This window comes from Trachinotus anak, unplaced genomic scaffold (assembly GCF_046630095.1).
Source record: "Trachinotus anak isolate AG129_WGS33_773 ecotype Australia unplaced genomic scaffold, CSIRO_AGI_Tana_v1 ptg000028l, whole genome shotgun sequence".
Classification (NCBI taxonomy): Eukaryota; Metazoa; Chordata; class Actinopteri; order Carangiformes; family Carangidae; genus Trachinotus; species Trachinotus anak.
Genome location: NW_027273879.1, coordinates 2358705 through 2383976, shown reverse-complemented (window position 1 = coordinate 2383976; position 25272 = coordinate 2358705). Strand labels below are relative to the sequence as shown.

Genomic DNA, 25272 nt, shown 5'->3' with positions numbered 1-25272 from the left:
ATAGCATGCTCTCTGATGGAGTGTGCCGTGAATAAGTGTCTCCACCTTCCACATGGTTGTAAAGATCAGATGCAAACAGTGTAAATGTGAGCTGTTTTAAGCATCAGCATTTTAATGGGACAAAGCAAAAACACAAACCATGTTACTGAAGCATCAACAGAACTTCCCTCGCCAAAACAAAGGTTGAAAACATTCTTAGGCACCGCCTACTCTGGGATGATTTTTGGTTAAATTAAAAGTAACTCACTGATAAGGCAACACAATGGATTTTTCAACTATATTAAGATAACGGTGGCCACAGTGCAAAAATCTGATCCTCATAAGGTTGTTTCTTAATCTACAAAAAAACAATCGCTATTCAGGTTTTAAACAGAATAAATTATGTAATACTTGTCAATCTAAAGGCTTTTGCATTGCATAGCAATGCTGCTTGTCCTCTAAGCCTCTGGAAGAATCAAATGTTGCACTGTCTCTACTGTACACGGACCAGCACTGGACAGGGATGCTACTGTCAAACAGCTGTTTCTGGAATCCATTTCCCTAACCAGATAAGCTCGCTTCCTTTATTAACATGTTGTCTTTATAGAGATTCAGTACAATTGAACAGACTGTTTGGTTATTTACATAAAAACAGACTTCCAAATGAAATTACAAAATAAGGTGGAATGCAAAAACATTAAAAAAAAAAAAGACCCTAGTATTTCAAATTTTGTGAAAAGATAACCTTAAGTAATTGTGCAATATTTTTCTGCCTATAAGTAAGATAAGAGTGGCAGTAATCCCTGCAATTTATTTATTTGAGATATTGAAAATCTAATTTAAAAAATAAAGTTGACAGTTGACAGCCACTTAATGCTTTATAAACAAACATAAAAGGTTTCACGCGTCACATGATTCAATGGTGTCACTGCAACATTTCTTTTTAAGACAGTCCAGAAATGAAACAACAAAAAGGCAAAAAGCTCTTTATACAATGTCACCATTTTAAAGTTGCTCAAAACAAAAAAAAAAAAAAAAAAAAGAAAGAGAAAGAAAATGACACTTTGTCTATTATATTTGTAGCAAAAAAGGTGGCGTAGTCCTTTCTGTTTCAGGGGAAGATGAACTGGACATTGTCTTGTGTGTAAAAGCATCAGTTCATGCACACACATAAGCACACACACATTTTCGTTTCCACAGACTGGACTCTCAGTCTGTTCAGTCCGTTCAGGAGATGAAGTGAAGGAGCACTGAAATTTTTTACTTGTTTTGTGGCATCTGCTTTCCCTCAACCTGCCTATGTCTATTCAGTGATTCCCTACATTTCACAGAATGACTTTACAACACCCTGAGAACTTGCTCGGACTTGTGTTTCACTTTAGTAACAGGTGGACAGACCAACAGTGAGAGCGAGATGTTCCAATTGAGAAATCCTAAAAATCACACCCCTTACTCAACACATGTCTTGTGGTTGCGTTGCGTTACTATGGACTGTTGAGTATCTGGTGTGGCTAAGTTGCTCGCCTCTCCTCCCTGTATGATTGTTGAACATTGGTATAAAACTCTGCCCTTGCTCTTTGGCTCTGAGGGGCTGGAAAAAAAAAAAACCTAGAGATTAAATGAGTTTCTTCCTTTTAAACTAAACTGTGGCTGTGCTAGAAATATCTATGTTGTATAATTTACATTTGGCCAGTTATCTGCAGGCATTAGAAAAATACACCAAAAAATAAAATGGGCCCAGGAATGCACGGTGCATTTGCAATAGCTGTGTTCTGGAGTGGATAGTTTTACACTTGCAGATTTGGGCAGTGGGTGAGATTATGGGCTGGTGAGGCTGATAGATGACATACCAGCCTGCCTAACAGAATAATTTTGTGTGGTAACAGACAGAGAGAGCACATCTAATGCACTCCTTCCCCAGCAGAGTATCATCCTTGTGACCTCAGAGGCTTAGAGAGAGGGCTACTGTGATCAGTGATCAGTGGGTGTGGTAGCCGGCGGTGCTCATGCCAGCCTGGTTGGTGAGCATCGTCCCGTTGACTCCCTGCCCGGGCTCCACCATGCCCCCGTTGCTCACGGCACCCACCCCTGTCCATCCGGCACCGGCGTGTAAATGACTGTAACGGCAGAGAGGATGAGAACGGTTAGAAACATGGAGTCAGACTAGGAGACACAGAGTGGGTGGTTTCCATTCAGATCGTTATGCTTCCTCCCGTCCTCCCTCCTCCATCCCCCAGCCTGTCACCTAAAGACGGGTCAAGGTACAACATCATCGAGGATGTTCCAGCTCCGGCTGCACCATATGCAAAAGCAAAAAAAAAAAAAAAAAAAAAAATCATACTAATATTTTTGCAGATACTGCGATTCATTTTTGCATTTTTAATAATGATTATGATCCAATTTTAGTTGAGTCTTGTACCAAACAAGCATGTTCTCCTACGTCTGGAGAATATGATTTGTAGGCTGTGGCTTCTCTGTAACAATGCTTATGTTTGTTTTTTTAAACCGGGCAGCATCACACCTTTGAAAGACAGATGAATGCACATGTTTTAATGCAAACTCTTACTCAACAGTCTGCATGCACTGATGCATTTCAAAGTAAACACAGAGTGAAAAGTAACAGTCAACATCTGTGGCCTAAAAATGAGAAATGAAGACATAAAAACTGAAAATGAGAAAACATGTTCCTGACTAAACTAAACTGAAATGTTTTCAGTTCTAAAGCTAATACACACGTTCATTGAAAGACTAAAATTAAAGACTAAAGTTGAGTGACGGTAGCAGGAGTATTGTTAGCTGAATGGAAAGCCCCCAGTCAGTAATGTGCATGTAGGCAGTTTAAGTATAGACTGGCAATGAAGAGACAGACAGGCTGAAGGAGGGTAAAACAAAAAGCAAAAAAAACAGATGGCTGCATGAAAAGTACCAACATGTGCAGGAGGAATATTTTTCATGTGCACTCCCTTTGATCCGGCATCACCTGTGGTACTCACTTGTAGCCCTGCTGATCCCAGGTCTGTCCGTAGACTCCATAGCTCGGCACCTGCCATCCGTTGGGCACATACTGACCAATCTGCTGCGTGTTGCTGTACCACTGACCCCACTGGCTGTAGGGCTGCGCTGCGAAGCTCACCGTGTTCTGCTGACATGCAGAGTAATATTTTAGGAGGCAGAATATCAAATGGCAGCTTCACATTGCAGCACAGATAGGATCTCACAGTCAAATGAAGAAGCAGGAAGCAGGAATTCAGTTAAACATAAGGAGTCCAGGGTGATGACTTCAGACTATTCTGTGTTGGGGATAATCCTTGTTCATACCTGTGGCATCTGTACCTGCTGAATGGGGCTAACCATGTCTGTTGTTTCTTTGCCCCAGTAACACTTAACAACGTAGCCCTCTATGGATGTACCGTTGACGGAAACAATGGCATGAGCTGCTGCTTCGTGGGAGTTGAACCTGCGCACAGACAAGAGCGTAGAAATTAGATTGATTCGTTATCAAATCATCCTACACAGGTGTCAGGTTTTTTTTTAAGTCATGGCGTGAAGTAAACGTCTGACGATCCTGACAGGTCAATCAGGAAGTCATTTTACCTCACAAATGAGTAGCCTTTGTCTGGGAAAACACGGATTTCCATTATTTGGCCAAAAGGTGAGAAGGTCTGTCTCATAATTTGCTCTGTGAACAAAAGAAACTTTGTTGTAATTTCATGTGCGAGCTTCCGAACCTGCAGCTTAATCTCATGGACAAACAATATCTGACTCACCTGTGAGACCCATTGTGACTCCTCCACAGTAGACGGTGCAGTTGCTGGGGCTGGACTGGTTCACCACCTCATCAAAGGACAGCTGCTTGGTGTTGGTTGCTAGGAGAAAAAAAAAAAAAACATAGCAGGTTTTAATTTGATTTATCCTCAAGATATTTGCGGTTACAGAGTTTCTGTAGAACACCTCTGTAATATCAATTATAATATCAAACAGACAATTTCAAACCTGTCAAAGTATGAAGAATAAACAAAACCCAGTTAGGATCTGTTAAGGCCTAGCATTATTTACTAAGTGCTTGCTGGGTGTATGACTGTATTGATATTTATATCACATTTTTGTCACTATTTCCTGTAATTCCTAATAAAACCATTAATTAATCATGAATGAACCTGGTTAAGAAACAGAAACTGGTTGAATTGATGGATTGATGAACCAAAAAATAACAAATTAATTAATTTAAGGTCCACATATGAATTTTACACAGAAAAAACATATTTAAGTAAAATATAAATGAAATTCAAGGTTTTTTATAATCTTTTAAGACCTTTTTTTTAAAATGGGAAACTCAATGCTTTTTACACCTTTTCAGACCTGCAGTCAAATGATAAATTTCATTCTTTGGATGCATTACAGTTTGACTCGATTGGCTGTGTAAAACTCTCATGCAGGTAGGTGAACAACTCTATTAAAGCAAGTACAGATATTTGGTTTGGATGGGATCAAACTGGTATAAAGAAGAAATGGATCATTCTTATTCTCTCTCAGCTTAAGCTTAATGTTCACTCGTCACCGTTAACTATTTAATTACTTTGATATAAAAAAAAGTCTCACTATAGGGGATGAGTGTGATGCCTTGGGACAGCACTTAGCCTTGCTTTTGTATTATTATATTCCCTTATTTCATGAAGAGCCAGTTACAACTCATCACTTTTTTAAACTTCTGTTTATTTAGTGCTTAGTCATGGAACATGTTTGACTTCAGGTTGTAAAGTAGGGTCATTTACCTCATGTATTTAATCATCTTTGCAGCCCAAACTGTTCACTAGTGTTTAAAAAATATGTGCAATGAAAAATAATTTTGATAACATCAGCAGTTAAATGCGAACATACACCATCTTTTCAGTGTTTATACAGCTTCTGAAAGCCGGAGCTGGACCTTGTTCAACTGAACTTGTTATTTTCCACAGAAGTTATTTTACTACTCCTGTGAACTGAACTGAACTGAACTGAACTGAATAGCATTTATTGTTTACAGTGCTCAGAGAAATAAATGGCTGATTTATGAACTTGTTAGTCTGCTGCAGTGTGTCTGCAAGAAGGCAAACACTAATAATGACACATGGAAGCCAAAAACACAACCTAACCAAATCTGCAGTTTGATGATGATGACATCAAGGAAACATACAGGGCTTAGTAATAACAATAGCAAATGTTCTGCTCTAGTCAGGTGTCTCACTAAGCCATGAGAATGGCAGTGGGTCAGCACGGACAATACCAGGACCCTGAAAATGAAGCAGCTAAAATGGATATCAGCCATTATTCATTTCATTATTTACACCTGTGCTTTAGCTCCTGTGGCAGTAAAAGTGAAAAAGGGGCTGCTGTGCATGCTCGTCCAGTGAAAAGTTAAAGAATCACCAAAGTTATTAAAATGTATCCTGCAGAGAGCATAACGTCTGTGCCGGAGATATTTCAGTCTGGACCAGAGTGAAGCAGAGACAAAACTTCTGCTGATGGATTTATTACAGACAGCATTCGCCGAGGGCCAAGAACAAGCGTGCACCACGTTAAGCCGAGTCCATCGGTCAATCTATATCTAATCAATGTGAACTTACGTTCATTCGTAGTCTTAGGAGCAGGCTTCCTTGTGGCCCAGTTAGTCCTGATCTGTCTGCCTCCCAACCATTGTCCTCCCATCTGCTGTATGGCATTCTCTGCATCCTGATCGCACAGAGGGGGAGGAACAGAGCACACACTCCTGAGTCACCCACACCATATATACAAAACATGTTACTCTGAACCCTGGCTTCCACTAAGTCAACGATCAGAACCTGCCAATATTTTGTCAGTCCTCTTACACACAGACACTCTTACCCATTTGTTGAAGAAGGAGACAAAGCCATAGCCTTTAGATTTACCCGTGGCCATGTCTTTCACCACTCGACAATCCCTGTGGACAAATATAACACATCATTAGCCAAGAAATGCATCATCATCATCATCGTTATTATTATTACTGAATTGGGTCTCACTGTGCTCAGAACCCTTTGGACTGGGTCTCTCTTTTCTTTCAGCTTTGGAACATGTGACCCAGTGTATGAGGGTGGCTTTATTCATGTGTTTTTATTAGAGACAGTGGAGCTTAAGATTTATCAGGCTCTGGATTCACACAATACTGGATTGGTACGATCAATTCATCATTGACTTTGGTTGTTACATTGGTTGTTGCATTTATTTTATTGAAAACATACTGTAGTATATCATGAACAAACAGTATAATATAATGTTAATGTATAATGTTGGAGTTAACAGATTAAATTAACAATAATAATAATAATAATAATAATAATAATAATAATAATAATAATAATTCACATTTGCGCAAAAAATTCTGACTGATTGCTCTGAGTTCATAGTGAAAATTGTCCCCAGGAAAGTTATTAGAGCCAGACTAACACTTCTTTTTGTGGGATTTGTTGAAAATAAAAATAATAATAAAAATACAGAAATGCAGAGACTAATAATCACGTGAATACACTTACGATATTTTCCCAAATGGAGCAAAAGCTGCTTTTATGTCATCTGTGGTAATTTCAGGACTTAGGTCTCCAACAAAGACATGGAAGTGACCTAAGAAAAAAACAAACCAACACATTTACATTATAGCTCATACAATCACTGAACGCTGTAATAAAGTGAATGTTTTAATTATTTGTTAAGTCTAACTCTGTGCAACGTTGTGATGGTGTTTCTTACTATTTAGATGAACTACTCACTGCTTGTGTCTTTCTTTTGGCTGGTTGGCGTCGTGGCCCAGTTGACCTTGACCTCCTGTAAGAGAGACAGATGTAGAGAGCGAGGAAGAGGACAAAGGTGAGAGGTGAAGTATGGCTGCAGAGGGCACGAAGGTGCTTTTTCTTTGATTAGAGGTTTTGTCACACACCACTTTTACTTAGGTCATATTTTGTGATTGAGAACTTTTTTTTTTTCCTTTTCTTTTTTTAATAAAGGTGGTCTCTGTATGTCACACTTGGGTTCTTAAAACCACCACTACAAACTGATCATCATCTAATTTTACATACCTTTGCATTAATTAATTTAACAGTAAAATACAGTGGAGAATATCAAGGGATATCAAGATTTCACCTTCACAATCAGGAACATTTCACTCTCAGTCTAGTAAAAATTTGGAGCAAAACTGAAGGAAGTAAGGTCCAAATAACAAGGGACTTACAAACAAGTGATTTTTACGAACTTGTTATACTCCTCAAATGGTCCTTCAATACCTGTTGAGGATAAAATATTTTCAACTGAATGTATTTTTCTTGAAGTTGCTCTTATGTGGATTCTATGTGGAAATAACTTTGCAAAAGAACACACAGCAGTAAAGATGTAGGGGGACAGAAGAGCATCAGATAAAGTAGATCAAAGAATGTTACATGTAGCATGATTACACAGCAGCAGGGCCACGGTAAATTCATTCATACACAGATGGTAAACGCACTCAAGGAAAATCTTCATTATAAACAAAGACAGCATGGAGCATGAAGTGACAATTTAAAAAAAAAAACCCAAACACAAATTTATTTACACCTGAGTAAAAGAACAACTTAATTTACACTGATTTTTACTGAGTTCTCACTCTATAAGTTAAACCTCTAATGTAACCTCGTACAAAATCTGCCTTTAAAGTTTATTTCTGTAGTAGCAAGTACTACAGAAGGCAGTAGCTCAGCTCCCAGTTTATTAGGCACACCCGGACAAAACAAAACAAAACTACATCGTCCAAAATGATCAGACAATTGAATCAACAGCTCTGACACTGAACATCAAACCTTCATGAAGGAGGTTTTGTTGCAGGACTTGTATTAGACTGCATTTGTTTTAGCTGCAGCTTCATGTGTTGGTTTTCTATGATATTTAGATAAATGTTTTATAGATCAGACAAAACAAGACAACTGAATATTTCAGTTATATGTTTTTCACAAATTTCTGACATATCACAGACCAAACGATCGATTAATTGGGTAACTAATTGACACAGAGCCCAATAAACAATAGCTTGGATTTTTTTTTTTTTTACTTTAAAAAACCCTAGAGGGCAAAACAGACTTTAAAATGGCAACCATCTTTTTTGTGTTCACAAAGTTGTTATATTAGTGACTATGGCAATTATACTAAAAATCAATATTAATTAAATAGTCATTACCGGTGGAAAACATGAGAATAGGTCTAAATGAAATCATAAATGTGTTATTATCAGTCTGAATGTTACTGTACAAAGTCTAACACTTTCTTTTCCTTTTGTAGAGAAATAAAGCAACAACACCTTTTCTTCCTTAAGTCTCCTGCACCTTCCAATGTGAGGAATTAAAAAAACCCATAAAGCTAGAATACATCAAAACAATCTAGTAATTAATTGACTCTGATTACTTTGGTCTACATAATGGCTTTTGTGTTTTCGATCTAAGACGTGGTCTTTCTGCTGGAATGTGTTAACACCACAGGAAAGCGAGAAACCACTGAACAGTTACAAACAAAACAAAAATCTGACATTGTTGAGTGTTTAGATTTGATGTTCTCAGGATTCTTCACAGCGGTAAGATTACAGAGATCAGTGTCTGGTGTTCCCACCCCGGTCATTTCAGAGTGTGCACACAAGAATAATGTGCACAGGGGAATAAAGCAAATTAAGCGAAGTGGAAGAGGGAAGTAAGATAAGGTTTAATAAGACAAGTTTTTTTCAGCCACTTCATTTCAACCATGCCCACCCAGCCTTGCCCTAGTTGACTCACCCAGGAGATATGATAGCTTACCTTACCCAGTATTTTCCGACCATTCATGGCTGCGATTGTGGCAGTGGCATGTCTATGTTCATAGAACTCCACAAAGCAGTACGGATCATGACCTGCTGTCTGAAGCGTACAGGAAACACAAAAGATTAAGTCACTGTGGCTGTTTTGCAAGTCTTAGCAAATATAATGATATCATCATTTGGTATTAAAACAGGAGGCCGTGACACTGCTTGATAGAGCAGGGCTGATACATCAGCGTGTCGATTTAAGCTAATTGCAGATAAATCGGTATCATCATTTAAAACAGCTGATTAAGTAACAAGAAATTCAAACAGTGGAAAGTTAAGTTGGGTAGAAGTAGTCATATTAGAGGGATTAATAGACCAGCAGAAAAACATTTAAAACAGACGTGTGCACGCTGAGACAAGTAACCGACAGTGAAAGCAAAGTCAGATACTCCCTGGCCACAAAAATCCTCTACTGGTCCCACTCTACTACTGAAAAAGATAGTTATGGTCAACAAGATGAACATTAGAAGAACAGGAAGCAATGTGTTTATCTATGAATTTTCAGAAGGACTGTTGTTTGAGAGTTTCAGTATTTTCTCATGTAAGAAAAAGATGCCTGGTGAACTCACATCTACTATCATTTTACAGCTCTTGCAGGGTCCAATCTGACCAAACAACTCCAGGATGAGGGCCTCTGTTACGTCACGGGACAGATTCCCCACATACCTAAATACAAATATAAACAAACATGGACAGAAAACAGACAGTAGTAATTACTGATAATGTTACTTCATTTAAAAATCCAGCCTGGGAGAGAAGCATGAATTGATAATCCATGACTAGCTCTGGGACTGGGCAGGGTTTTTAGTTTGTTTTGATTTACAGAATTGCCTCTGCACAGATACAAGCAGGAACTTGGGAGGTTGCCTCCCTTGTGTATAGGTGGTGCAGGTTTTAGTAAGCCTGTGAGGTAGATGCTGTGATTTTAAGTTGATAGAAACATTAGTGGTGGAAGAAGTGCTGAGATCTTTTACTTTAGTAATGATACCACAATCTAAACACAAACACTCCTGCATTTAAAATTCCACATATCAATTTTTACTTATTCGTCACCTCATTGTTGTGTTGTGTTTGTATCCATTTACCTCTGAATAATAAATGACTTAACCTGCCTGACTATATAACTTTGTGTTTTGGGGTTTTATTGTTCAGCTTAATCATTTTAAGATTTAAGAGATTTGTTCGCCATTTGTACACACACAGGTACATAGGATTTTTTTTGTGCAGAGTCTCTCAAGTCAGCCAGAAGCCATTTTAAGCAAAATGCAAAGAATTCACTGGATGCAGCCTCTCCAATGCGAGTATTTGATAGTTTTCTCTGTTGTATACTTGTAAACTGATTATATAATATTTGGACAATACATCAAATTATATGGTGTCAACATGGACTTTGGGAAAACTGCAGCCCCACAGCTACAAAAACATTGTTAAAATCCTTTAAGTTTTTGATAATCCAGACTGCTCCTCTTCTCTGGCCTCCCTAGAATATAATTTACTGCTGCTGCTGTCCTTGAGTGTTAAAATGGACAACAACAGCTGCAACAGTTAATTACCTAATCAATTAGTCATTACAGAAAATTACTCTGCAACTATTTTGATCATCCTATAATTATTTGTTTTGGTTTCTTTTTTGTTTTGTTTTTGAAGCAAAAATGTTTAACATTTGCTGTTTCTAGCTTCTCAGATGTGAGGATTTGATTCTTTTCTTTGTCGTACATGAGAGCAAATCAGATGTCTTCAGATGATGGACAACTGAACACACAAAGCAAGAAATCTGAATGTGTTACCTTGGGAAATTATAACAGGATTTATTTGCAAATTTTTGGCATTTGATAGACAAAAGAATTAAACAAGCAAACAAATATCAGTTTCATCAGTTTTAACTGATAATGAACATAATTGTTAGCTGCAGCTCTACAACAGGAGGTTTTATGGAATTTTGACATGAGACCTGTGTTTGTGTAAATGCCAAAACAACACACACACAAACAAACAATAAAATACATACCAACATGCAGCAATATGTAGAAATGAGCGTGAAATGAGCTAAAATCTGGCATATAGTTATTACAAATCCACCTTTGATATTAAAATCAATGCAGATGTCTCAAAACAATGAAATCTCAAAGCTGTTTATAGCAAATGATTCTAAATGCAATAATCAGGTCTTCAACCAAATATAGAAAGCAGCTGGGGATTAAGTATTATTATTATCATTACTGAGATCTCAGCTACTGACCTTACTTTACCTCACTACTGGCTTTAAATAGAATTAAGTTAATCTTAGGCGGGTAACAAAAATAACACAAAACCAAAATTAACACTAGCATTAGCCTTTGGTAACATTTACCAAGGTTGCTGGTAACAAAACCGTCCATACAAATACGTTTCTAGGCCTAGGCAATGATGATTCTATCGTTCAAGTAACGTTAAGGAGGTGATGACACGCCAAACTCCACTGAAAATGCTTCCAGTTTAATGTTCTTCTGCTCATCGTCAGTCTGATACGTTTGGCTAATCTCTGCAAGTCTTTTATTTATTCGGCACACATAAAACACATCGAACTGCATTTACTCGAATAACAAATCCACTTTTACATTTGACTTCCTTAAACGGCAGCGTTTTTAGATTGAGATTTGGGATTTTTCTGGAATTAGCTAGCTAACGTTAAATCCTGCTGTGATGACAAACAACGTGGAAAATTTTACAAACAGTTAGGTCCTTAACGTATTTCAATTTTACTAGTCGTGTTAGATCGTGTACACCGAATATTCACATGAGAATATGGAAATTTTAATGGATTTAAACGTCCAATATGTTCAGGCCAGAGAAAAGAACGTTTTCTGAATGGAGTTCGGTCTGGGAAACAACTGACTGTTACGTGACGAGTACAAGTGGTTAGCTAACGTTAACGCAGACACACACACACACACACACACTTACAGGGTTTTGGGCTGGTCATCGTCCATTCTGTTTAACTTGCTGACCGAGAACAAGTCGCAACCCTGAGAGCAAATCCACGACTGTCGCGGGCAGCTGCTTGTGACACCGTCAAGTTATCCTGCAGCGCGGTAAGAACTGATTAGCACCGCTGTTATCTCCACAGTGAACAATGGGGTAGCCGACAAAGATGGCGGAGCAACGGGGCCGACACGAAACTCGCATGCGCAATAGTTCAGCGAAGGGCAACTTCTGGACACACTACTTAACACAGAGTAACTCAAGTACTGCACTTGAGTACATGTTAGAAGTACTTTCAGTATTTCCAATTAAAAAAAAAAAAAAAAACAATTTTACATTTCAGAAGGAAATTGAGTATTTTTTTACTCCATTGCATTTATTTGATAATTTTACTAAAATTTAATTTCAAATTCAGATTAATAATACAAAAAAAATTGCAATTAAATTCTGATATATTATTGTAGGTTTATATAACATTAATAAATTACACACAGTGTCACAAAGTGGCCACAAAGAGACACAAAACAACTGTAAAATGATGCTAAACTACAAAATGATGTATCACAACTGCACAGAGATGTAACACAACTACAAAGAGATGCAAAATGTCCTCAAAGACAAGGAAAACAACTGCAGACAGAGGGAGTCAAATAACATATCAAAGAGCCCTTTGTAATGCCAGAAACTCCTATCATTCATCGCAAATAGGAGAAAACAGGAATTACCTCAGGTTCCTGTTTAGCACTGTATCCAGGCCGACAAGGGAAGGGAGGGGGAAGGGGGTGTCAGAATTAGTTTTCTGTCTAATAGGATCCTTAATTCAAAAAAACAACAAAAAAAACCAACCTTTCAGCCACAGCCCAGGTGAAGGAACTGCAGCATCATGGACTGATAGAAAATAGGGCAGAGCAGAGGCAACAGCTGACAGGTGGACAGGAGGATGACTGGTGTTGTGGTGATTTAACACTTTCAAATTGAGGAGCTTGCTGCTCTGCCTGAGGGACAGCCTTTATCTTGCATCCAGGGTGTCCCTTCCCTGTTCTGTTCACACATTGTTAGAGTGGGTGACTTTAATATTCCTCTTTAGACCTGATTATTTCCAGTTTGACGAAACGTATACATTCATTTTCGTCATTAATTGCGTCTGCAACATAGCAACAGTTGCTGAGCAAGTCCTGCACTCAGATTCAATTTAATTACTAAGTATGGTATGTACTAAAAATTCCTAATAGATCTACAGTTATGACAAGTATTCAACAAATTCAAAAAGAACTATGACTTGTATAAGGAAATTGAGGAAATGCTTTTTAAAGCTTTAAGACCTGCAGATATTCTGCTTATCGTATATTTAAAGGTGCCCTGAGCCAAATTACATTGTCAACAACGGAGCCCTTATATACCGTATGATACAATTTCAAATAGTTATCGCCTCTTTTCCCACTGCGTTGTGTGTCTGGTAATTTCATGTAAAATCACCTGGGTGCTGTTGTTACAAATGCTATTATTTAGTAATTCATCTGGATTACAAAATTTCAGTATTAAAAAAACAACAGTGATATCAGCCCTTCCATGAAACCTGATTTATTGTGACATTATGACACTTCAACTACAGCTTTACTTTGTCATTAATTTAATAAAAATTAATAACAAATACATAAATTACATCTACCAGCTTCCAGCAATTGTATATAAAAAACAAAATCCCAAGAAGTCCAGTGGTTTCCATGCCAGCTGTACCCTGATGCTGCTACAAGCTGATGATACAGTTCTGTGCAGTGTATACAGAGATGAGTCGAGACTCTTTTCTCTGCTCAGTCCCTCCTTCATCTTGGGCAGATGTTGTGGTCACTGACGAGTTTTTCCATCCTCTTTATCTTGCGTTTGTTCTTGGGCATGGGTTTGTCGTACATGCCGTTCTTCAGTAGATGCTCCTTGCTGTGATGAATCTGAGCACCGTGCTGCAGCTGGAAGGAGCACAGGGCTTTCAGGGGCCTCAGCAGAACCTGGACAAACAGAGACAAAGAGAGGAGGAATGAAAAATACAAGAAATGTATTTATTTTCCACTGCAACCACTGTTAACCAGGAGATTCAGTCCAATAGGTATATGATAATCACTGTTATACCCTTTCCTGAGACTGTCACATTTTTAAGTTTTCTTCAGTGTCAAAATAAACCACTTATAGTTGTCTGTACATCCATGTAATCATTGAAATCATTTGAGCGCCTTGTCCTGTCCCATCTCAAATCCATCACTGACCCACTCCTGGACCCCCTGCAGTTCGCCTACAGAGCCAACAGGTCTGTAGACGACGCCGTCAACATGGCTCTCCACTTCATCCTCCAGCACCTGGACTCCTCAGGGACCTATGCCAGGATCCTGTTTGTGGACTTCAGCTCTGCCTTCAACACCATCATCCTGGCTCTGCTGCAGGACAAGCTCTCCCAGCTGAGCGTGCCTGACTCCACCTGCAGGTGGATCACCGACTTCCTGTCTGACAGGAGGCAGCACGTGAAGCTAGGAAAGCACGTGTCTGACTCCCAGACCATCAGCACTGGATCCCCACAAGGCTGAGTTCTTTCTCCTCTGCTCTTCTCCCTGTACACCAACACCTGCACCTCCAGCCATCAGTCTGTCAAGCTCCTGAAGTTTGCAGACGACACCACTCTCATTGGACTCATCTCTGATGGCGATGAGTCTGCCTACAGGTGGGAGACTGAGCGTCTGGTGACCTGGTGCAGGCAGAACAACCTAGAGCTAAACGCTCTGAAGACAGTGGAAATGATAGTGGACTTCAGGAAGAGCCCAGCCCCACCCACCCCCATCTCCCTGTGTGACTCCCCCGTGGCTACCGTGGAGCATTTTCGCTTCTTGGGAACCACCATCACACAGGATCTCAAATGGGAGCTAAACATCAGCTCCCTCATCAAAAAAGCTCAGCAGAGGATGTATTTCCTGAGGCAATTGAAGAAGTTCAACCTGCCAAGGACTATGATGGTGAACTTCTACACCTCCATCATTGAGTCCATCCTCACCTCCTCCATCACCATCTGGTACGCTGCTGCCACGGAGAGGGACAATAACAGACTGCAGCGTATCATCCACTCTGCTGAGAAGGTGATTGGCTGCAATCTTCCATCCCTCCAGGACCTGTACACCTCAAGGACTCTGAGGCGTGCAGGGAAGATTGTAGCTGACTCCTCCCACCCTGGTCACAAACTCTTTGTGACACTCCCCTCTGGCAGGAGGCTGCGGTCCTTCAGGACCAAAACCTCTCGCCACAAAAATAGCTTCTTCCCATCTGCTATTAGCCTCATCAACAAGGCTAGAGAGCCCCACTGTTGCTGATCAATTGCACCAATCACCAGAAAAAATTCCTTGTATGTGAAAACATACTTGGCAATAAAACTGATTCTGATTCTGATGTGTTCAGTGCAAACAGGAATTGCCAATAGCTAGTTCTGCATCCTTTTAATTGCCAATTTGCCAAAATTTAAACAAATACAAGCTAAAAATAACACGGCTCAAGTTGAGTCTGACAATAGTACACTTTTTAAACCTCATGGGATCAAAATCTCAGGGTTTGCAACAAGATTAGAAAAAGTATATTTTTGCTGGGTTTCATTTTTTAGAGTTTGCTCTTATTTTAGTAGAATAATTTTACCACATCAGGCCTCTAAAAATTATCCAAATAAATTAACTTGAAAAGTTGAAAATATATTCTTTGGCTAACAGTTCACAACTTAGACCACCTGACCACTTTATTAGGGTACAACTATGCAATCCGGTAAATCAGCTCTGCCACATATTTTATTACCTTTATGAATCTTACAATGGCCAGTTTTTTGTTAAAAATTTCCTGGAGGAGCGAATTGAACTGTTGTGGTGGTGTTGCCTTTAACTGCATTATCTTGAAATGTGTGTGTAATATTCTTCCCCCAACATTAAAGATGTTTCTTGGCAGTTTTATCTTTTATTTCCAGCTATCACTTGCTGTAAGGGTTCAAACTGCCAAACTGCAGATGCCTCAGCCATTTGTCTACCACGCACTCACATATTGGAAAACCCCTCTATATATATTGAAGTCCAGTTAAACACCACTGCAAACCACAACCTCAACAATAAACATATAGTTAAATTAATACCTCTCTGTCACTGTCAATGAAAACTGCACATTATTATCTTTGTAAAAAATAATCACAACTGTTTCTCCACATCACCTCTTGGATGTCGTCATTCTGCTCCAGGATGGACAGGGCGACAGCAGCACATTCCAGCGTGGACAGACAGATGTTGGAGGGTTGTGTGCGGATCACGTACTGACTGGACAGAGTCCTGTTGAGCTGTACCTGGTAAACCAAAGCAGAGGTGATCATTAGTGTAAGTGTGGTATTCTCACTCTGCTGGTAACGGCTTTCATGGATTTGAGTTATAACCTATGCTATCAGCCTCATTGTTTACTGTTTACTGAACAGAACATCTCCTCCTGCTGCTGCTTCACATTAAAAGTGTCCTGATATATCACATTTACAAGAGCGTGAGGTCACTTGACCTCTGACCACCAAAATCAAATCCAATTTGAAGACATTCCCTCAAGGTGTTGCTGGCTGTCATCGGCACAGAGGCACAACAAACTAAAGCAATTAAAGCTGCTTTGTGTAAGAGGAATTGTCTGCAATGGACCCATCTGGATCCCAAATGGACAGTGGTACTAAAATCTGTATAATTGTCCTGAGAGTGGTCAAAACAATGATTGAGAAGAGCATCTCAAGCTGATATAAAAACATTTTTTGGAGAAACTGAACACATGTGTGAGAGACTCCCTCTCTGGTAGCTTTGCAGTCCCACAGGACAAATGTGAAAAGCTGACAGCATTAGTTGAGCGGGAAGTTTCAGAGTATATAATCTGTATGGCATCTGTGGCCATCAACAGCCTGCTGTTATTGTCAGTGGCTCCATGTCCAACATTAGGGCTCTTCATCAAATTGTGTTTCATGCTGCCAAATGTCTGAGAGGCTCTGGGCACACTGAGATATCGCCTTCACGAGAACGTGGATGGGATGGACAGATGAACAATGAGGGAAAACATTGTGCCTCCAGCTCTGGCTGTCGCTGGCGCAGAGGCATAAAAAGCTGCTCAAGGATCTGGGACCTGTAATATCAACCCTCACTTGCAGTTACCACCTGTCATCACAAGTCTCAGCAAGTGAACCAGGACTGAAACCTTGAGGATTATCATTTTAATCTTAATGTTATTACTTAAAAAAATGTTAATTATAGCCATTATAATCAGTGTTTTTATGACAACAATTACAATGTGAAAACAATGTGACCATGTGAAAGGTGAGACACACCTGCTTAGGGAGGTGGAACAGGGTGTTTTTGAGGAACATGTTTTTAGCCTGGCTCCAGGTCCCGTCTATGATGATGACGTTATGTTTTACAGTGCCTACTTCCTGGTATTTCACTAACTCCTCCAGGTTCTGGGATTTGGGGCCTGGGTACAAGATCAGCGTCCTGTTGTCCCGGCACACGGCAGCCAGATCTGGGTGCCTGGTAGGAGAAGAGATGGAGATAAAAACTAAATATATTGGAGGATTAAGTGGCTGCAGTGTTGGGATATTAAGGAATCAGTGAGTTAACAAAAAGGAAAATACTTCTTACTTTTCCTCATTGAATCTCCTTCCAACTATGACATTGCATTTTCCTTGTGGCAAACAAGCAGCGAGTAGAGGCACTGTGCGAAGTACTCTGCTCTCCTGAAAGCACAACAGGGTTTTGAAAAGTTGATCACAACCACGAGCATCTCTTAAAGATGTGCTACTGACTGCCATGTTTGATTAATTGTTAAAATGTGTGTACAATAGAGTCTCCAGTCTTCAAATCTTAATTCACTGTTACTTTTACATCATGAACTTAAAGAAATAGGAAAAAATTAAATAGTAATTGTGACGTGCAAAAGTCTGGGCACCCTAATAAGTCAGTATGTAGCATGTATGCCTGCCTGTGGACAAATTTCACATTTTACATGTTCAACTGACCTGCAACAGTGACAGAGTTCTGCAGAGAGTACTTTTACTTTTGATACTTTAAATACATTTTGTTGACAATACTTCCAGCCTTACAGTACCTCTATGATAAAACAATACTGTGTCTTCATTTCTTTACAACAATTTTACAGCAGATGAGCTCAGGGTCCCTCGACAAGAACAAGATACAGCAAATGGAGGCCCGTCAATGCAAAGTGGTGCAAATTTCTTATTTGACATTTTATACATATAACAATCAATTGATTAATAAAGAAAACAATTGTCAGACATTGTTGGTTGCAGCCTTACAATACTCCTGTGATGGATTAATGCAAACTCACCTATTGTTTTCTGTGTTAATTACACAACACACAGAAAATGAACATAACATAAACTCCAACAATGGAGATTTTCGCACAGGGTCCAAGACCAGAACCACAAGATATGGAGAATGGATCATACCACTTTGTGGTAAATCAAATCATGTCGACCCAAATCAAATGGAGTAAATCTGGGGCTTTGGGAGAGTTTCTACACAGTGGTATTGGTGCTTTTACTTAAATAAAGTGCCTGAAATCTTTCTCCATCACTGGCATTAAGCATGCACGGCCATTTTTTGACTTTTAATAGCTCACCTCTGCCGGATGCTGCACTATGTACAGACATGTGGAGACCTCCAGGGGTTGTGGTGGGAGAAAAGGACAGAGACACACCTTCTGAGGGCGACTACATGGGAGGAAAGTTGAAGACGTGAAGCTGTGATATCCCAGTTACTTCCCAGCCTATAGCCACTCTCTGTTTCAGCTGGTGTTGAGCTTTTCTGTAACGACATAAACCTGTTCCCTCATTAAAGCATGCCAGTTATTTAAGGAGAAGAAGGAGAAGGAGGAGGAGGAGGAGGAGGAGGAGGTGGTGGCGGGGAGACCACCTCCTCCTCCGACCACCCTCTGTCTGCTAGCTATGTAGCATTAGCTTCACTTTAATTCAGCTCACCGGCACCGTAAACACGTCGGTCTTCTCTCGCCGACCTCGACCGGGAGGGCAGCCAGGTCTCCAAAAGCGTCGACTAGTCCGTCCTCCACCGAGGAGCCGTCGCAGGTTTCGGGTCCGTTTTCTTCATAACTGGGGACATTGTCCATTGCGGAGTTAGCAGAATGCTAACTTACCCAAGTACTTAAACACAGCGCCGACCAGGAAGTCCGGACACAGAAATAGACCAATCAGAAAAGATGAGCACCGAACCCCATTGTTTTTGTTATTATTATTTTTTTTTATTTTAGTTTTGTTTTTACTATACTTAAGTAAAATGTGGTACTTGATTAAAATTTATGAGTAAAGTTGCACCAATGCCTAATTTAGTTGTCTACAATTGATGGAAACGCATGATTATCAGCTATGTGAATTGGCATGTCCACTCTATTGAGTTTATTTCTACGACCATGAGACTTGATTTGGTGAGTTGTTGGTAAGTTATCAACTCACAGCTGCCACCTGTCGACGCGGAGGATTAAATGTGTTTTTAAAAGATCAGAAACTATGAACATGGATATTTGTAACACTGGGTGTCGCTAAAGTCCATTTAAAATGAGGCTAACACAGGTTCAGTGAGGGGAAACCAATGGTTGGCTTGAAGACATAGCTATTACTTTACCAAAACAAAATACCAAACTGCACTACACCTTTTACGGCTGTCTTATTTACACCATGTATTGCATGTGTGTGTTAATATCTGTGAGTGTTTTCAGCCTCCTCCAGCAAGCCTGGGCTCCAGACAGGAACTCTGAATCCAGACCTGGAAGCAGCAGTATCTGAAAATAACTTGATATAAACCTGCTTTATTATATGTATATAATATTTTATTATATTTAATATTTGGTGTTGATAATGTGGAAACAGGTGTTAAAATATGTATTTTAATTTTGTATAAATCACAGTCATGGTAGTCTTCGGAAACATTAAGAATTAAACAAATTTACTTATTTACTAATTTATTTAAATACAGGCAATCCGTCAGAAATAAAAGCGCTCAAGTGAATATGCACATTTGTGTGTATGACACACTTTTTTTTTACTGTTTACAAGTAGGTACACAGTACACAGACTTCTAGTTGAGTTGAGGTGTCAGGTTAGCAGCCAGAGAGGCTTATTTATAGCCAAAGATCCACTCTAACATCATACAAACACATGTACTCTCCCCCTTTTATTCACACTCATTACCCAAACCTTTTCCTTCAAACACACCATGATTCATGCATTATTACCACCATTAACATCGAGAAACAGAGGAAAATATCCTCCTCTGGATATTTCATCAGTGTAGGACCACAAATAACTTTCATAATATTTTCTTTACAGAAGAATCTGCCAATTATATTGTGATTAAGCTATAAATAATATAATATAATCTTTTAAACATCAAAAAATTGTCCAGATGTCTTGTTTTGTACAAAAGTCCAAAAAAGCCCAAAGTATTCAGTTTACAATGATAAATGACCAAGAAAAGCAATAAATCTCCTTTGAGAGGCTGACATTTCCATTTTTAGTATTTTAGCTAGAGGCAATTATTCAATTATCAGAATAGTTGCTGATTATCTTTCTGTTGATCAACTAATAGATTAATTGATAAAGTGTGTTAAGTGTGATAGCGACTGTTGATTCCTGCAGTATGAGCACATGAGGGCACAAATGACAAAAACTAGACTGAGACATAAATCTATATTTTACACTCTTCTTATTTGAAGTTTTAAGACTAACCTCACTTGAATGCAGAGCAATTAAGTGAATTTAAGACACATCAGCAAAGCATTAGAATGATTTAAAATGCTGTAGCTTCTCTAAAGTATTATACACTGTCTTTTGTCTTTATCTGATTCACTTGGTAAGGCAGCTGAACTATCTCCTTGCTGCTCCTGAATAACCTCTGTTTTAGCCAATTCTGATGATTTAATATCACTTTGTTTTGTAGCTGTTTCACTTCTTTCCTCTTCTTCTACTGTTATAGTGTCTTTCGCCTCGCTTTCAGCTGGTTTTGTGTTCACACTTTCAGTTTTTGAGGACTTGGTTTCTTTTGCCGCCAATGCATTCTCAGTTATGGAAACTTCGGAAGAAGACTGCATCGTCTCTTCTCCATTTCCGTCTCCTTCGTCAGCAGTCTCTGCTGGTGATGCCTTCTCTTTCTCCTCCTCCCTCTGCTCTTTTCCAACAGCCTCTTCTTTTTCCTGTGCAATAACATCAACTGGGATCAGAGGTGTTAGGTCCAGACATGCCTTAGGAGACGATGCTGCTTTCTTCCTGGGAGGGGCAACTGGCTTTTGCATTTCCAAATGTCGTTCAGGCAATATCTGATTTGAATGCACAGTGATATCTTGCTTGTCCAGAGTTGTTGGATGATCATCTGTATTTCCCCAGTCTGGATCCTCTGAAGGAAACTCAAAGCTTGAGATGCTAAGTGGATCTACTGGGGTTTCAGCAACTTTTTCTACCTTTAAGGAGACACTTTTCTTTGACTTAGCTTTACGCTTTGCCTCTGATTGTGTATTATCTTCTTCTAGTGATCGGGGGAAAGGCTCCACATCACATGGAGAAGAATTGGCACTGGACCTGAAGAAGTCTGTGATTTCCTCCTCTGAGTTTGGCACCTCACCTTTTTCAGGCTTGGACAGAATATCAAAATCATACAAATCTTGAGGCAATGTCCGAGAACCTTCCTCTGGGCCTATTTCTTTATCAGATGGTTCCACCTCCTCTGCGGGTGTCTCATCTATCAGGACATATTTCTCTAAATATCCCCTGGCCTCTCGGTCTGAATGTCTGCTGTGGAACGACTTCTCAGAGGTCATACTTTCCGTATCCTCTTCTTTTTTTCGACTACCAAGTGCTTCCTCATACAGGTCGGTGTAAAGGAAGGCCATGGCTTTGGGCTCCTCCAGCAAAATGGGGTCAATAATTTTGGGAGGTCCTTCAGGTAGAAAGATCGGAGTCAGGATGTCCTCTTGGCTTCCAAATAAAGTTGAACCACTTGGTTTTGAAGAGAGCCTCAAGGGCGTACCCTCAGCCGCTCCACCTTTAACCTCCATATCTAGACCTTTCATGAGATAATTGTCTGTACCACCATAGAAGACTTCATCCAGAAGCTCACTGGTGATTTCCCCTAGACTGACTGTGTCTGACCTGTCATTGTCCTCAGTTGTTGTGGTGGTGGTGGTGTCTTTAGACTGTACTAGTTTTTCAGTATCCTGGCTCTTTTCTCTTTTCTCTTCCTCTGGTTCCAGTTGTTCCTGTGCGATCACAGCAGGACTTCCTGGAGCCTGGGCATCAATCAGGTTGAATGCCTCAAAGTAGTCGACATTTCCAGTAACTCTTCTGCCTGGAGGCCTGGCCACTGGAGCCCCTGGTGGATCCATTACATGAGGACCAATGGAAAGGGATGGCTTTATCTCTTCATCTCTTGCTGCAGCTGATGCTGTTGGAGCATTTGTTGAGATCAACAGCTCGTTGTCATTGGTTTCCACACTTGCTTTAGGAACTGGGCTCTCCTCCAGATAAGATAAGTTGTCCACCATTTCTTTGCTCTCCTCTTCATCCACAGTAGCCAGTTTAGAAGGAACAACAATGTTGAGGATTTCAGAGCCTTCAGACACTAAGCTAAATAAACGTTGCTCTTTATCTACAGGAGGCTCAGTTGGATCTTCTTCGGCTCCTTCTCTTTCGGTTTTCACATTTGGCTCTGAAACTCCTACTAATTCTGGCCTTTCTGAGATGTTCTCAGAGCTTTCTACAATGACCTGTCTCTTCTGACTGCTTACCCTCTCTTTACTTTTCTTCCGTCTTGAAATCAGCTCCTCATCCATGACAAAGATTATCTTTCCTGCTGGAACAGACCCAGGAGTTGCAGACCGCACTGCAACCGGGGAGCTGAGATCCAGCATTGAGTTTCCAGCTTCAGATCCCCACGGTGTGTTGCAGCGACTAGGAGTCGTCTCCCACGCAATCCCGCTGTCCTCGCCTTGCATAGTTACCATGGAGAAACAGGAGTCCATCATCAGGCACTGCATCTTAGGCTGGACATCGTCATTGTGGACAGCCTCACGCAAACTGAAAGTAACACACAAACAATGTGGCAGTGAGATAAAACTACACAAATTCTATGGCACGTATTGTTCCCATGCATAACAGATGCCAGTCTGAACCTACTTTAAGCCATAGTCTCTTCATGTGTTCTACTGGTTCAGCATTTTTGGCATTGGGCCTCATGCAGGAACATTTTTGTATTCTCATCGTAAACTTTTAATATGAGATTTGCTCATTCAAGTGTTCCAAGTCTATTTAAATGTTCCAAACTGCAAAATAACTGCACGAACTTGTTGTAAATTGCCCATTTTAGCAAGACGAACTCTTTTTCATGAGTAGGGAGCATTTGTGAGATTTTGTCATTACTTTAATCTATGCCATCAAATTGTTATATAAGGCTGCCTGTTCTGCTCCATTTCTAAACAAGTTTCCTTCACAAAAATGTTACCAAAGAAAGAAAAAAAAGGAAATTTCATTGTGGAGTTTCAAGTCCTGCTGTTTGAAATTAATAGATGATGGTGTTATTAGAGACCCGAAACAATTAGAAAATATTGATAAGCTGCCAACAACATGTCATCACAGAGCAATACTGTGACATTAAAAAAACAGGGCTGGTTCCATATGAAGTTTGATGTCTGTTAATGTATTTTATTTTAGGTGACTTCAGCATATTTTTTAAACTCCAAATCTTTCAGATTAAGAGGATATATCTCTTAAGACGCGAACAACGGGTGAATGCCACAGATGTTAAACCACTTGTACCTGCGTTTAAGAACACGTCTGTTCATAAAAGTAATTCTTGCATATGACCCATTGACTCTAAAGTCATTAAAACCAGGTCCTTCACTTATCATATTCTGCTCGCCGAACCTCTCTGAGCAACACCTCTCTGAAACAGTTTCAACAAAAATGAACCATTATAATTCAGGTAGGATTTATTGCAGGACTGTAATAGATAGCATCATTTAGGTGCTCCTAATAAACTGGCAACTGAATGTATGTACTACATGTGCACACACAGGTCAGCAGCACCACTTCAGTTTCCCTTAATTAATTCACCATTTCATATGGGAATGGATCCAGTTTAGTCAATAAACACCTGCCTCTGAGGGACTGGATTTCACTCAACAACTACTGATATGAAAACTGTAAAGTAAATCTTATTACAGTGGTTCTCAAAGTGGGGTCCAGGGACCGCCAGGGGTCCTTGGGGGGGGTTCCTGGGTGTCCCCGGCAAAAAGGGAAGTCATTTACTTTCACTCTAATTCGATCCATAAATAACACAATGACAGAATATATGACAGTTTTGGTCATGGGTTTCAAACACTTTCTGCAATAAAACATCTAAAAGTAAAAATCTTATTAGATGGGGGACCATGGGACTAAATCTTATTAAAAGGGGGTCTGTGGTCTAATTTGTGTCAGTTTAGGAGTTCTTGATGTGAAAAAGTTTGAGATCTACTGCCTTATTACACAGAAAGCTTCGACTCTGAGTTGCAGTAATATACCCAGAGTACAATATTAAGAATTACAGCTACTGATTTGCACCTGTTTCGAAGGTTCTCTACTTCGTCGCTGGCATCAAGGTTCGGCTCAGTAATATCTTCAGGTGTCAACACTCTCATCTCAGCGTCAGCGTCTGAATGTCCAAAGTCCTCTGTCACAGCATCCATTGTTGTAATATCTTGATGAATTTGCTTCAGCCTCTCTCCACAACTCAGCACTGCTCTGTTGATCACATTCTAAGCAAGTGTGCTCGACTTGAGTTCTCGTGCTCAGCGCAATCTTGAAATAGAAAACTAGTCTTCCAGTGTTTCATCTGAAGCATTTGCAACATGTAAAGAGATTAATTTGTAATCTGTTCACACCGACTGCTGAACCCTTTTATTTGGTTTGTACAATAAAACAGGTTAATCTAGGTTAATTAGTTGTACCCGGTGACTAATTTTGACTGTAAGAAGTGCAGTAGCATGAAGTAAATGTCTAGTTCTAAATATAATTTTTTACTGGCAACCGTATCCAGTGTCAAGAGGCTGTCTGTGAGCCTGTCAGGGCAGAAAGTGTGTACACTCTGGTCTTTAGTTGTTCACAACTGATAAGACATCAAACAAATCCCATATTAAGCTTTAACAGTTGTCAGCAAGGAAAATAAAACAGAGCAAGCTGTAGCAAGCATTACACCATCACCTCTACCTTTATCACCCCTTTCCCCCAATAACAAATACTCATGGACTAATGTGTTACTTCATTTTCAAAATGATTCAAAATCTCTGCATGTTTTGTCTGAAAATCAGCTTTTCTTGATTCCTGACCCACACTTCTGTGAAAATGTCGACCTCACAGCTGCTAATGTCTGTCTTGCAGTGTGACAGGGATACGAGGC

At 39.8% G+C, this 25272-nt stretch overlaps 2 protein-coding genes across 3 annotated transcripts; both read right to left on the bottom strand.

Annotated features, from left to right (window-relative positions):
* Window positions 1–85: 85 nt before the first annotated feature.
* On the bottom strand, window positions 86–11988 carry LOC139611500 (cytotoxic granule associated RNA binding protein TIA1-like). 2 transcript variants are annotated; one of them, XM_071466231.1, is made up of 12 exons: window positions 11774–11988; window positions 9400–9496; window positions 8784–8882; window positions 6744–6798; window positions 6510–6597; window positions 5842–5917; window positions 5583–5688; window positions 3747–3845; window positions 3574–3658; window positions 3298–3436; window positions 2973–3121; window positions 86–2096 (listed from the first exon to the last, which is right to left on the bottom strand). In XM_071466231.1, exons 1-12 carry the CDS (start codon window positions 11797–11799, stop codon window positions 1958–1960), a joined length of 1158 nt encoding a protein of 385 aa, XP_071322332.1. In that variant the 5' UTR covers window positions 11800–11988; the 3' UTR covers window positions 86–1957. The 2 variants fall into 2 exon arrangements, with proteins under 2 accessions (XP_071322332.1, XP_071322334.1); XM_071466233.1 differs by having other exon boundaries at window positions 2973–3118; window positions 11774–11987.
* A 1368-nt stretch (window positions 11989–13356) lies between these two features.
* On the bottom strand, window positions 13357–24860 carry LOC139611502 (neurofilament heavy polypeptide-like). The gene is made up of 8 exons (XM_071466235.1): window positions 24438–24860; window positions 20969–22913; window positions 18813–18895; window positions 18455–18545; window positions 17455–17549; window positions 17145–17343; window positions 16011–16139; window positions 13357–13794 (listed from the first exon to the last, which is right to left on the bottom strand). The coding sequence occupies exons 1-8, from the start codon at window positions 24560–24562 to the stop codon at window positions 13615–13617; spliced, it is 2847 nt and encodes a 948-aa protein (XP_071322336.1). The 5' UTR covers window positions 24563–24860; the 3' UTR covers window positions 13357–13614.
* Window positions 24861–25272: the final 412 nt, after the last annotated feature.

Bases quoted from the DNA above. Each gene is read 5' to 3' on its own strand.
- LOC139611500 (XM_071466231.1), bottom strand. From the start codon at position 11,799: ATGGACGATGACCAGCCCAAAACCCT. The intron at 5,689-5,841 runs GTAAGAGTGTCT...CTGTGCGATCAG, and splicing joins TCTCCTTCTTCAACAAATGG to GATGCAGAGAATGCCATACA. The intron at 2,097-2,972 runs GTGAGTACCACA...CTGCCGTTACAG, and splicing joins TGGGATCAGCAGGGCTACAA to TCATTTACACGCCGGTGCCG.
- LOC139611502 (XM_071466235.1), bottom strand. From the start codon at position 24,562: ATGGATGCTGTGACAGAGGACTTTGGACATTCAGACGCTGACGCTGAG. The intron at 22,914-24,437 runs GTGCAAATCAGT...TGTTACTTTCAG, and splicing joins GTAGAGAACCTTCGAAACAG to TTTGCGTGAGGCTGTCCACA. The intron at 17,550-18,454 runs GTGAGCTATTAA...TTGTGCTTTCAG, and splicing joins TAGTGCAGCATCCGGCAGAG to GAGAGCAGAGTACTTCGCAC.